Genomic DNA, 12477 nt, shown 5'->3' with positions numbered 1-12477 from the left:
CCTCCTTGGTTAACTCAATTCCTAAGTATTTTATTTTTTTGGTGGCTATTGTAAATGGGCAGGCTTTCTTGATTTCTCCTTCTGCATGTTCACTATTGGAGAAAAGAAATGCTACTGATTTTTGTGTGTTGATTTTGTATCCTGCTACTGTGCTGAAATCATTTATCAATTCCAACAGTTTTTTTGTAGAGGTTTTAGGCTGTTCGATATATAGGATCATGTCATCTGCAAACAGGGACAGTTTGACTTCATCTTTTCCAATCTGGATGCCCTTTATTTCCTTCTCTTCTCTGATTGCTCTGGCTAGTACTTCCAACACTATGTTGAATAGGAGTGGTGAGAGTGGGCATCCTTGTCTAGTGCCTGTTCTTAAAGGAAAAGCTTTCAGCTTTTCCCCATTCAGGATGATATTGGCAGTGGGTTTGTCATATATGGCTTTAATTATGTTGAGATGCAGCACTTTAAAAGCTCTTGGCTTATGCAAGAATGCTGTTGTTGAGTGAGCTTGCATTAGAAAGCTGACCACCGTGAGGTGAAAACAGTTGGGTGCCCAGGCTACTGGCCCATACCTCTCCCATTTATTCCATTCCATGTCTTTGAGGCTACAAATGTTATTTTAAAAAGCAAACAAATCTCAAACCTTATTAATGAAACTATATGATGCTACAAATTAGCTCAATGATTTCCCAGTATTATCATACATTTCTCAAGGCGAATTAATATGTATGAAATTTATTTTAAAAATATAAAAGGGAACATATAATACATCATACTCTAAAAAGAATATGGGGAGAGAGAATGTTGTAAAATCAACAATTAGGAGGTTACAACCAGAAAAGGTCTAAGAATTGTGTGTTCACAGAATCAGAATGGCAAGGTTTCCTGATACTGGTTTATATTGTTATAGACCTTCTTTTCCTCACAGGCGTCTCACCTCACAGGTGTTTTTACACATATCCCTTCTCATATTTCTTATTAAGCATTGCATATGGAGCAAGTTTACTTATTTTGCAAAAGTGCATGCTGCTGTCTCACACCTGCATATGGAGGGGAGATGACTTCTGCAGGTGTGCCCTGACACATCAGTGTTCCAGCAACTGCAACACCTGCTCTTACCCATCTGTATAGTCTTTACTCTGCCAGGATCCTGGTCTCAACTATAAACATTTGATTAAAGTAGTATTGTTATAATTTATTATAGCATGAATTAGTATCTGAATGTATCAAATAAATCACAGAAATGTCTAATAATGTAAAAGCGAAAAAATGTGCTTTAAAGGTCTATTAAGTGTGCCTACAAGAACTGTACACCCTCAAGGTGCTATCAAGTGCACTAGAAAAATATATCTCTATGAGATCATAAATGGACCCAAAACTGATATATTAGCCATAGTGAACAACCACAAAAATATTCAACCGTAATTGTTTCAGTCTTAAAAAAAAGAAGAGATTTCGGCAATCAAGGCCTCGTAAATAACTGATCAAGATTTGAGCTGATGTTTTGTCTTTTAGCCAGAATTACTGTATAGATAATTTACAGTAATTAAATTACTGGGAGGCAGTGCAATTGATTCTGTTGTTTTTCCAGATACCTCATATTATGTGTGGTAGATTTTCAATGAGTCTTTATTGGTATTATTTCCTCTAGAAAGTACAGTTTTGAGAGAATTTCCTAGTATTTCCTCTTTACCACACAGATTATACAAAGCTAAAAGCCAAACAATTAGGTATTTGACCACACAAAGGTCAACAGGAAGATAGGTCTCTACTTGACACTGCTGACATTTTTTCAGATTACTTCACAATTCATGTTCACTCATAAATCACCAGGTAAGTAGCCTGGACTTTGAAATAGTTCTTCCGGAATTGCTAGGAAGAGATAAAGGATTCTCTGAGAAGCCCCAGCTAGATTCCCACCAGTGATGATCGTGGGGCTTAAATAAAGGCAGGCACCAGGAAAAGAAAGGATAATAATACAAAGCCTGGAGCATTTGAGAGGGAGGGTCTGCATGTGACTGTGGGGTCAGTAAATATACTCTCTGAAGAAGTGTTGTAAACACAAAGAATTCTAGTTCTCTGGTGGCAAATGTGATCTGGGAAACGGTGACATATACTCTATGACGTGGTCTTGTGGTCTTCAACTTTTTCTTTTTTTTTTTTTAAGCTGCAAGACCTTTTCATCAAATAAAAGCTCATGTGGAAACCTGCTATATTTTTTAGAAACACCCAGGTGAATGGGTTGCTGCTTTGTCTGAATTGTTGGGTAGTTGGAGGGGCAACCCTACCTGCTCATCCACCTAACCTCCCCACCTTCTCTCACCCCTTGAGAGGCTCCTTAGAACCCCCAGTACCCTAGTACTCCAAGAATACAGTCTCAGAACTTCTCATTACATACTCTTTTACAATTTCCTCCCCCCGTAGGCTGTCAAATTTTAACTGACCATCTCTTATAAGAAGGTCACTATGGTAGTTAAAAGGGAATACTACCTCACTTAACTACCTCACCGTAACATTGAAAGCCAGCTGGCTTAGTGTTCTTCTGGGTCAACACTGGCTTCATGGCTCAGCAATGTGGGATCACTGTCAGGCGGCCTCACTTGTCTGAGAAAGCTTTCTCTTTTGTCAGATGGGATGACAAATAGCCAAATAGCTGGCACTTAGAAGCCATTTTTAATGTGACTCACCTCCTCCTTCACCCACTCCTTTCATCTTGCAGGTATCTACTCATGTGAATATATATATGCTTAGGTTAAGACCCTTTAGAAAGGAAGACACAGGCAAAATCTAAACTCTGCTGAAATGAGGCCACGTGTACTACCTAATTAAGAATATGGAACAATACCCTGTAGTAAAATGTTTTCTTTTTAAAGCCTGGAATCTCTCCATTCTTATTTTTGAATAAGTTAACATACAAGTTAACAATTGGAGATAACATAAAATTATCATCATTTAATACCTTTTCCCTTCACCTATATTTATTAACACGCTAATCATTGAAGAATGATGAAGTAAATGTTGGGAAAGAGAAAAATGCTACAATAACCAGAACATTTTTCTTCCAGAAGGAATAATACCTTACCTAGCCCAGAATGTTGACCAATAAATACTGCAATAGAGATGTCTTACTTGGTAGCAATTAGGAAAATCAATGTCTCATACAGGGATTTTCCTTATTTGTGGGAGAGGGCAAGCCTTAGGAATAATTTACAGAAATCACCAAGATACTTATCCGTATCATAGAAAAAATTTTCTTATATTTTTAAAGACTTTTTACTACTTTTTTTAACACTTTGAAATGTCCCACTAAGTAAAAGTGATTTAAATTCATTTATAAAAGGGAAATCCACAAGCTATGTATGCAATAGGATCAAAATAAACAACTAAAGGAGATAAAAGTGAGTCTATTATTAGCCCACATGGTAGCTTCAATTTGGACTATGGTTTGAATTTTTTTTCCCAAAAAGGCAGTGTGGTTTTACAAAGAGGCTACTTTTTAAAAAAATTGTGGTAAAGTACGCATAACATGGAATCTACCATTTTAATCATTTTTAAGGGAAGGTTCCCTCTGAATACAAGAGGCCAAATTCCTCTGTATCACTATTTTTAAAATTTGTTTTTGGGCCGACCCCGTGGCGCACTCAGAAGAGTGCGGCGCTGGGAGAGCAGCGGCGCTCCTGCCGCGGGTTCGGATCCTATATAGGAATGGCCAGTGCGCTCACTGGCTGAGCGTGGTGCGGATGACACCAAGCCAAGGGTTGCGATCCCCTTACCGGTCCCAAAAAAGATAAAAAAAAAAAAATTGTTTTTAAAGTTATTATTTTTCACTGTTCTTTTATACTCAGGTTTAGATTACTATTCTTTTTTTGTAAGATATACACAACATAAAATACAGTTTTAATTATTTTTAAGTGCACACTTCAGGGGCATTAAGTGCATTCACATTGTTGTGCAACCACTGCCACTATCCATCTTCAGAACTTTTTCATCATACCATTTGAAACTCTGTATCCATTGAACATAACTCCCCATCTTCCCTTCCTCCAGTCCCTGGTCACCACTATCCTACTTTCTGTCTCTATGATTTTGACTATTTTAGCTGCCTCATATGAGTGGAGTCATACAATACTTATCCCTTAGTGACTGTCTTATTTCACTTAGCATAATGTCTTCAAGAGTCATTCATGTTGTAGCATGTATCAGAATTTCATTTTTTTAAAGACTTTTACCTTTTTTTAAGACTAATACTATTCCAGTGTACATATATGCCACATTTTGTTTAACCATTCATCTGTCCATGGACATTGGCTTGTTTACAGCTCTCGGCGACTGTGCCTGATGCTACTTTGAACATTGGTCTACAAATATCTCTTGGAGACCCTACTTTCAATTATACTGGGCACATATCCAGAAGTAGAATTGCAGGATTATATGATAATCCTATGTTTAATAAGAGGCTAGTTTTGAAGCCTGATTTTGATTCAGTTTTAGCCCCGACCCCTAGCAGACATGTAACCTTGAGGCCATATAGCACAGTGGTTACAAGAATGAGGTCAAGGTTGACTCTTTAGGTCCAGGTGCTGGCTTCACTGCTGCCTGGCCATCACTCAACCTCCCTGTGCCTCAGTGTGCTCATCTGTAAAATAGGAGAACAAATGTCTTTATCTCATAGGGTTTTGGGAAGATTAGCTATGGCTATCCATTTGTTTCTTGTTACATCTAAAATAATGACTTACAAACAGCTTCAGGGGTTCTATGAACCCCTCAATATTATACGTAAATTTTTCTGTACAAGTGTATTTTTACATTTTTCTGCAGAGTTATAGGATTTATTTTTTCCTATTCTTAATCAGACTCCCAGTGTAGGCCCTGATCTACCAAAGGGGGAGAACCACTACCCTAAAAACAGATAGTGGCTTAGAATATAATACGAGGCCTTATAAATGTGAGCTTGATCAAGCAGGTTTGTGAAATGTCCCATGATGTTTTTGGCATGAGACAGTCTGTGTGTTACCTTTCCTCCGCTGGCTAAATTCCAGCCATGGAAATCCCCTTAAGAATCTCCCTTTCTGTTCCCAGCTACTATAATGTTGTTACAAATGGCAAAATTTTTTTAAAAAATCCTCAATTCCATTTATAGAGTAAGATATTCAACTGATACAAACATACCAAAATGTGTGTGTGTGTGTGTAAAAATTACTCTGGCCTAACTTCGACTTTGGATAACCACTTCTTAGGGCCTAATTTAATAAAGTAGCCCACAGCTTAATGTCATATTCCAATTTTCTTATTGTTCAGTTCCTTAAGTATCATAATTATAATGTGAGGGGCCTTGGAGGAAGACCCACAAGATGCATCACAGCGAGAAATTACCGTGACGGTAGAGCAAGGCCCATGAAGGCAGCAAGAAAGCAACTCTGTTCAAAGGATAAAACTGCAATGGAAGCCCTTCTGGCATAATTAGCAAAGGGTTTTTTAGAGATTCTCCATTGATGTGGTATGGCTGAACCTCCCTTAATGGTAATTATTCCTTAGATTTGCATACTACTTTTAACATTGCGATGAACATTCGCAGGCTCCATCCCAGAATCAGTGTGGGCTTCCCCGGGGGCCTGCTGGTGCTCACGGCTGTGCCCGCTATGGGCAGGACAGCTTGGAAGCCCGCTGTGTCGGCATGCCAGGCTCTAACCAGAAGCAGAGTTGATTTAATCTCCTTTCCTTTTGAAAAACTGAAAAACAATAAGTTTTCAAAGTAAATTAAATTCCCCCATAATTCTGCCACAAAACTGCTACTATTTTTATCTACGAGAAATGTTTGTATGTTGCCTTCATTTTTGCTCACAAGTACACCTATTTTATGTCATTGGAACCACAGTTTGCAAACATTTCTGCATTCTTCTTTTGTCACTTATGACAGGCATTTCATTTTAACCAGTAGGAAAGAATATCTATTAATTTGTCATGTTGCAAAGCAACTGTTTATTGCAAAAGTCTGAACTAGTTTTGATTACTGGCGGTGATTAACACCGTGGATGAAAAGCCGGTGGGCACAACATGTAGCCTCTTAAACAACCTGAGACTGCTACAATGCATTCAAAAATCTTATTTAACTTAAGTGGATATGTTAAGTGTGATTATTTTTCAGTACTTTCAAGCCCTAAATAACCAAACATCAACATTATTAAAAACAATTTATTGAGTGTATCCTAGATTTAGATTCCTGTCCTAGTTACTAAGTATAAGAAATTAATTAAACATTAATTAGATCTCTCCTTGTTTATTTTCTACTACGATGAACCACAATAAACAAGGATTTTCATATCATAGAAGCAACATGTGGAACTCTCATCACGGGAGGGAAACAGGTAAAAATATAATGTGATTTCTCCCTAAAACTTTTCTCAATTTTGGGAGACGTTTTCAGTCCTCTTTCATGTTTTTTTAATTGCATTTTTAACTAAGTAGATGTTTTAGTCCATTTTGTGTTGCTGTAACAAAATTACCTGAGACTGGGTGATTTTGAAGAGAAGGTTTATTTAGCTTACGATTCTGGGACAGCTGCATCTGGCACGGGCCTCAGTCTGCTTCTACTTATGGCGGAAAGTGGCAGGCAGCAGGCAGGTACAAGCAGATCACATGGCGAGAGGAAGCAAGAGAGCAGAAGCAAGAGAGATAGAGGAGGTGCCAGGGTATTTTTAAACAACCAGCTCTCGCAGGAACTAACAGAGCAAGAACTCACTCATTAATCCCCTCTCCCCCAGGGAGAGCATTAATCCATTCATAAGGGATCCGCCCCCATGACTCAAATCAGTTTTCAACACTGCCACATTGGGGATCAAATTTCCACGTGAGTTTTGGAGGGGACAACACATCCAAACTCCATCAGTAGATATTGTATATATTTGTGGTAGGGGTAACTTCTAGCACCAATAAAGCATGGGCAGTAATATTCTATTGGGTTATGGCCTTGATTTCAAGTTAATTTCTTCAAAGTAACTAATAGATTTTTCAACAAGCAGAGGGCACTCTGGCTGCCAGTATCCATTTCTGATCCCATAACGTCAGTATTTAAAAAAAGAAGCCTGCAGTTTTCTTAGAGAGAAACACTTCACACATTTCCAAGCAAATGTGAAGTAAAATATGCCATTAAGCCTTCTGAGGGTCTGAAGGCCATGCCTTAAAAGAGGGTTTTGCCATTGAGAAAGCATTCAGTGGTTTTCAATATCACCACTGTCAACTACCCTCCCAGATGCAGTGTAGTTTGATGCAGGTCCATGACTGCACTGTCTTGAGGCACGTGCAACAGCTTGTAGTTAGCGGGAGGTCAGTGGGAGGTTTGAGGGGCCCAGCTGCTGGAGCAGGGTGGTTCAAGGTCAGTGCCTCTCTACTAGAGGTGAAATTAGGTTAAAATGAATGCCCTGGGGCTGCCCTAAAAAGAAAAGTGATCAGAGAAGAGAATTCCACAGGTGCATATGGAAGAGGCAAAGGATGGATGTGGTTATTCCTAGTTGGGCTGGCGGTGGTGGGGTTACTATGGGGAGGGAGAAAGTGCGAGCCTGTTGAAATGAAGCTATGTATGGGAAGAGTGCTTGCATATCAGCCACATATACGTATCATAACATATGTATATATATTTTATATATATATATATGTATATATATATAAGCACACACCAACTACAGCATCTCTCCTCTATTCCAGATCACTTCCTATAACTATGACATAAGTTCTCACGTGGGTGAACACCCTTGCATCCATACCTTAAGTAGGGCTCTGAAATTAAGTAGACCGATACAGATCCAGATTTTGTTGTATTGAAAAACAGTGATGAACCAGGAATATGTTAATAAGAAGTGCTTCTGCTCACTTACCTTCTCCAGTGCAGTTTGAACAACTGCTTCACTTTCTGTATCTAGGGCAGATGTAGCCTCATCTAAGATCAGATCTTGGGGTTTCGAACTAAAGCTCGAGCAATTGTGATTCTGTTTCTGCCCTCCACTTATTTGAGCTCCTTTTTCTCCCACCAATGTATTAAATTTCTAATGAAAAAATAGCGGAAAAAAGCACAGAAACAGAAGACAGCATGGTTCAAATCATTAGAACAGGAAATGACACACAATCACAGTTACCATCTTAATCGCTACTTCAGCCTGGGTGTTTATTTATGACTTGTGAGTTTTTCTTTTCATTAATTCAGAATATTTTAACATTTACTTGAACATATTTGTGGGGTACAGTGTGTTGTTTCAATAAATGCATATACTGCACAATGATTCACTTAGGGTAGATAGCATTGTTTTGTACCCATTAGTACACTACTTTTGATTTTTTCTTTGTAAAAACAATGACTGAAAACAAAAGCCTAGTGAAGAGAGGACTTAAAAATTTGGGCTAAAAAATATAGGACTTAAAGAAATTAGAACATGCAACCATCAAGGATTTCTAGAAAAGTTAATAATAATTTGAACTAATTTTCAAATCTTTTAAAGACATTTTTAGAATGCTTTGAAATCTTTAAAAGAACGTCTGGAATACAAATACATATTTATTTATTACTTGAAATGTTTATTAGCAATTTGGTATATTACCCACAATTTCCTTCCTGGACACTCCGAAAAATAGCATAAAAAAATTACTGCAAAGACAAACATCCCCCTAAAACTTTTTTCAATTTTGGGAGACTGTCGAGCTCTTTACCTGCCCGTAACCCTGCACTGACTGGGCCAATTGACGAGCTAGGGCTGGGTCTGGAGCTCACAGACCCCTCAATCTCGTTCACAGACTGGGTCACAAACCCTTCACATGTGAGGCTGGATCCCCAGACCCCTCACACTCCAGGCTGGGTCACCAGACCCCTCACACACAGGTCTATGAGATAGGTAACTGGCCAACAGGTCCTTGGAGCCGTAGGTTGGAAAGCATGGCCATGCACAGTGGACACCCGAGGCACAAAATGCCAGCCAAGTTGCCGCACCACACATGTGCACTAACTCCACCCACACACAACTTGTTTACAAAGAATGTGCCGCCCCACCCCCAACTGGACCTGAGGTGAGGGGCTCTGATTAAACTATTCTATTTTCCTGACAGAGCCTTTTTCAGTTTTCTTTCATGTTTTTTTTTTAAATGCATTTTTAACAAAGTAGATATTGTACATATTTGTGGTAGGGGTAACTTCTAGCACCAATGAAGCACTAGCAGTAATATTCAATTGGGTTATGGTCCTGATTTAATGTTCATTTTTTCAAAGACATAAATTTAAATATTCGTTCTAAACCTTTAATTTCTAATGACTGACCACATTTTTTAAAAATATGAACCTTTTTGAAGAATTATTTCTATACAATAAAAGGCACCAATTTTAAAGATACAACTCTGAGTTTTGACAAATGTGACCACCATCCCAACACAAAGATATAGAAAATTTCTGTAATCCTGGAAAGTGTCCTCATGCCCATTTTCAGTCAAAACCCACACTCTGTCTCAGAATACGTATCCCTGATTTGATTTTTATCATTATAAATGAATTTCACTGGTTCTGGACCTTCATATAAATAGAATCATATATTATGAGAGTACTTCAAAAAGTTCATGGAAACATAGAATTAAAAGATATTATGAATCTTTCCATGACCTTTTAGAAGACCCCTTGTTTGCACTTCTTTGATCTGGCTTCTTTTACCTAGCATAATGTTTTTGAGACTCATCTATGTTTTATCAGTAGTCCGCTCCTATTTATTGCAGAGTGGTATTTCATACAATGTGAGTCTACCCTGGGTTGTCAGATTTAGAAAACACACACACACACACACGCACACGCACACGCACATGCACACACGCGCACACACACACACACACACAGACCCAGAGCTCAGTTAAACCTGAAATCAGAAAAAAACCAATTTTTTTTAGTATAAGTATGTTGCACATGATATTTGGGACATACTTATGCTAAGAAAAAATTATTCATTTTTTAAAAATGTTTTTATTGAATCATAATTGATTATACATATTTTGGGGGTTCAATGTGACATATGTTGATCAAATGAATATTACTAGCATACATATTGTTACAAATCGTACTTATTTTTTATGTCCCTTGTTCAATCTCTCCCTATCCCCCCCCTTCCCCCTCCCCCCTCTGATAACCCTAGATTTCTTCTCTCCTTCTGAAGGAGTAATGGTTACTCTTCGGATTTGTTGCTTACATGATCTGTCTAATGCTGAGAGGTGTGTTCAGGTCCCTCAATATTACCGTAGAGCAGATGCTTCTTCTGTCACTCTGGAATGGGCTTTGTGGAGAGAGACATCCTCTTCTTTTCTTTGGTCCTTGCTGGTGACTTTCCTTGTGTCAATGCACTCCAGTGGCTGGCAGACCATCTGCATGGTGGTTGTGGTGTCTAGCTGCTTTCACAGCAGCCGTGGTTACTGTGGTGGCTGTGGTGGGCCACCCACATGGAGGTGATGTTTTTGGCATGCTCCTTGGTGCCGGCAGTGTGCCTGGTTGTGGGGAGGGGGTCTGGTCCCCAGATCCATGCCTCAGGTCCCTGGGGAGGCCCCAAGGCACTGGTGGTGTGCCTGGGCTGGAAATAAATTTTTGTCCTTTGCTTACTTCTAAAATGGGGGGACCGGTACTTGAGCTCTGCGGTTGAGCTAAATTGCAGCTTTGCTGCTGATTCCTAAGGGAAGACTTTTTGTACAGCTCAGGTTTTAATGGTTGACCTTATAGGTACTCCTGGCTCTCAAGAGATCTGGTGCACCTGGGTTGTGTAGAAACTCTGATCTGGGCCTGAGTCTTTTCATCAAACTGTACCCCATGCAATTCTGCATTCTTGACCAGTCTCTTCTGAGTGTTCCTTCACTGACTGGAGTGCTGGTCAGCTGTCCTTGCCATGTCCCAGTGTTCCCCTCATGGGCCCGTCTCCCCCACTATCCCTGCTGCAAACATTTCCCACGAGATGGGCCGTGCTCCGGTCCCTTGCAATGACTCACCAGCCTCTGAGTGGCTCCTTTTATTCGGTTGTTGTGGCTCCTTGCTCCTATGTGGGTCCATGGGTACCCTATTAGTGGTCTTGCTGGCCTGGGGGACACCAAGGCCCTCTTCTCCCCTGCCACCTCCAAGCAACTTCATCCAAAGGGCACAGCTGCAGCTTTTGCCAGCTCCTGCTCCGTGCACTCAGCAGCTCCAGCCTGGAAGCGGCTGCGGCACAAAATGGTTGGAGTGGTTTTTTCTTTCTCTCATCATGGCTTCTCCCACTTTCATGAACTCCATAGGTCTCTCTTCCTCTTCCCCTGAGCTCTAGTGGCCCCAGCTCAGCTATTGTTGCTTTTTTATAGCTGTAAATTGGTTGATTGTGGGAGAGAGTGATGCTGGGACCGTCTGTTCTGCCATCTTGACAGGAAGCCAAAAATTATTTGTTTTTATCTGAAATTTAAATTTAACTGGCAATCCTGTATTTTATCTGGCAACCTTAAATCTATCACAATTTATTTATCCTTTCAGCTGCTGATAAACATTTAAATTGTTTCTAATTTTTGACTATGATAAATAAAGCTGCTATGAATATTCATATATATTTTTGTGGTCATGTTTTCATTTCTTTTGGATAAATACCTAGGAATAGAATGCTGAGTTATAGTGTATGTTTAACATTATAATAAACCATCAAACTGCTTTCTAAAATGGAAGTACTGATTTCACCTTTATCAGACTAGATATCTAATTGCTTACACCATCACCAAAAGTTACATTTGTTTGTCTTTTTAATTTTGGCCATTCTAATGAGTGTGCAGTGGTATCTCATTACTATTTTACTTTGGATCTCCTTGGTGACTCATAATGTTGAATATTTTCATATATGTATTATTCATTTGATTCTTCTTTTGTGAAATGTCTGTCCAAGTTTTTATCTATTTATCATTTTATTTTTTTTCTTTTCTTATTACTGAGTTGTAACAGTTCTTTGTTCTTGATTCATGTCCTTGCCAGATATGTGCCTTACGATTTTTTTTTCTTGAACCCTGTCTTGCTTTTTTCTAAATGGCGTCTTTTTAAAAAAAGTTTTAATTTTGATGAAGTCCAGTTGACCATTTTTGAATAGTAAATGCTTTTCTGTCTAAAAAATCTTTGCCCACCTTAAGATCACAAAGATTTTCACCTCAGTTTTTATTTTCGAAGTTTAAGCTTTATCATTTTGGTCTAAGATCTATGGCAAATTAATTTTTGTATGTGGTGTACTGTAAAGATCACATTTCTTTTTTTTCCCCACATGGATATCCAATTATTCCAGAACCATCTGTTGAAAAGATTTTTCTTTCCTCCACTGAATTCCACTGGTCTTGTCAAACTTGATGAAACTCATGTTGAGAAATAAAGTTTCTATTTTCCATTTAAAAAAAATCAATTGACCAGATATTGTGTTGGTCTATTTCCGTGTTCTCTGTTCCAATGCATTGATCTATATATATCCACTGTTACGC

General features: G+C 38.8%; 1 protein-coding gene across 1 annotated transcript in view; it reads right to left on the bottom strand.

The window, feature by feature from the left end:
- Positions 1 to 12477, bottom strand: part of ABCB5 (ATP binding cassette subfamily B member 5) — a 122136-nt gene that overhangs the window by 78760 nt on the left and 30899 nt on the right. The window contains 3 exon segments of the mRNA XM_063101057.1: positions 7869 to 7942; positions 7945 to 7982; positions 7984 to 8036. Coding sequence (XP_062957127.1) covers positions 7869 to 7942; positions 7945 to 7982; positions 7984 to 8036 — 165 coding nt within the window.

This window comes from Cynocephalus volans, chromosome 6 (genome assembly GCF_027409185.1).
Source record: "Cynocephalus volans isolate mCynVol1 chromosome 6, mCynVol1.pri, whole genome shotgun sequence".
Classification (NCBI taxonomy): domain Eukaryota; kingdom Metazoa; phylum Chordata; class Mammalia; order Dermoptera; family Cynocephalidae; genus Cynocephalus; species Cynocephalus volans.
The sequence above is the reverse complement of the archived record's forward strand: the minus strand, read 5'-3'. Positions and strand labels throughout refer to the sequence as shown.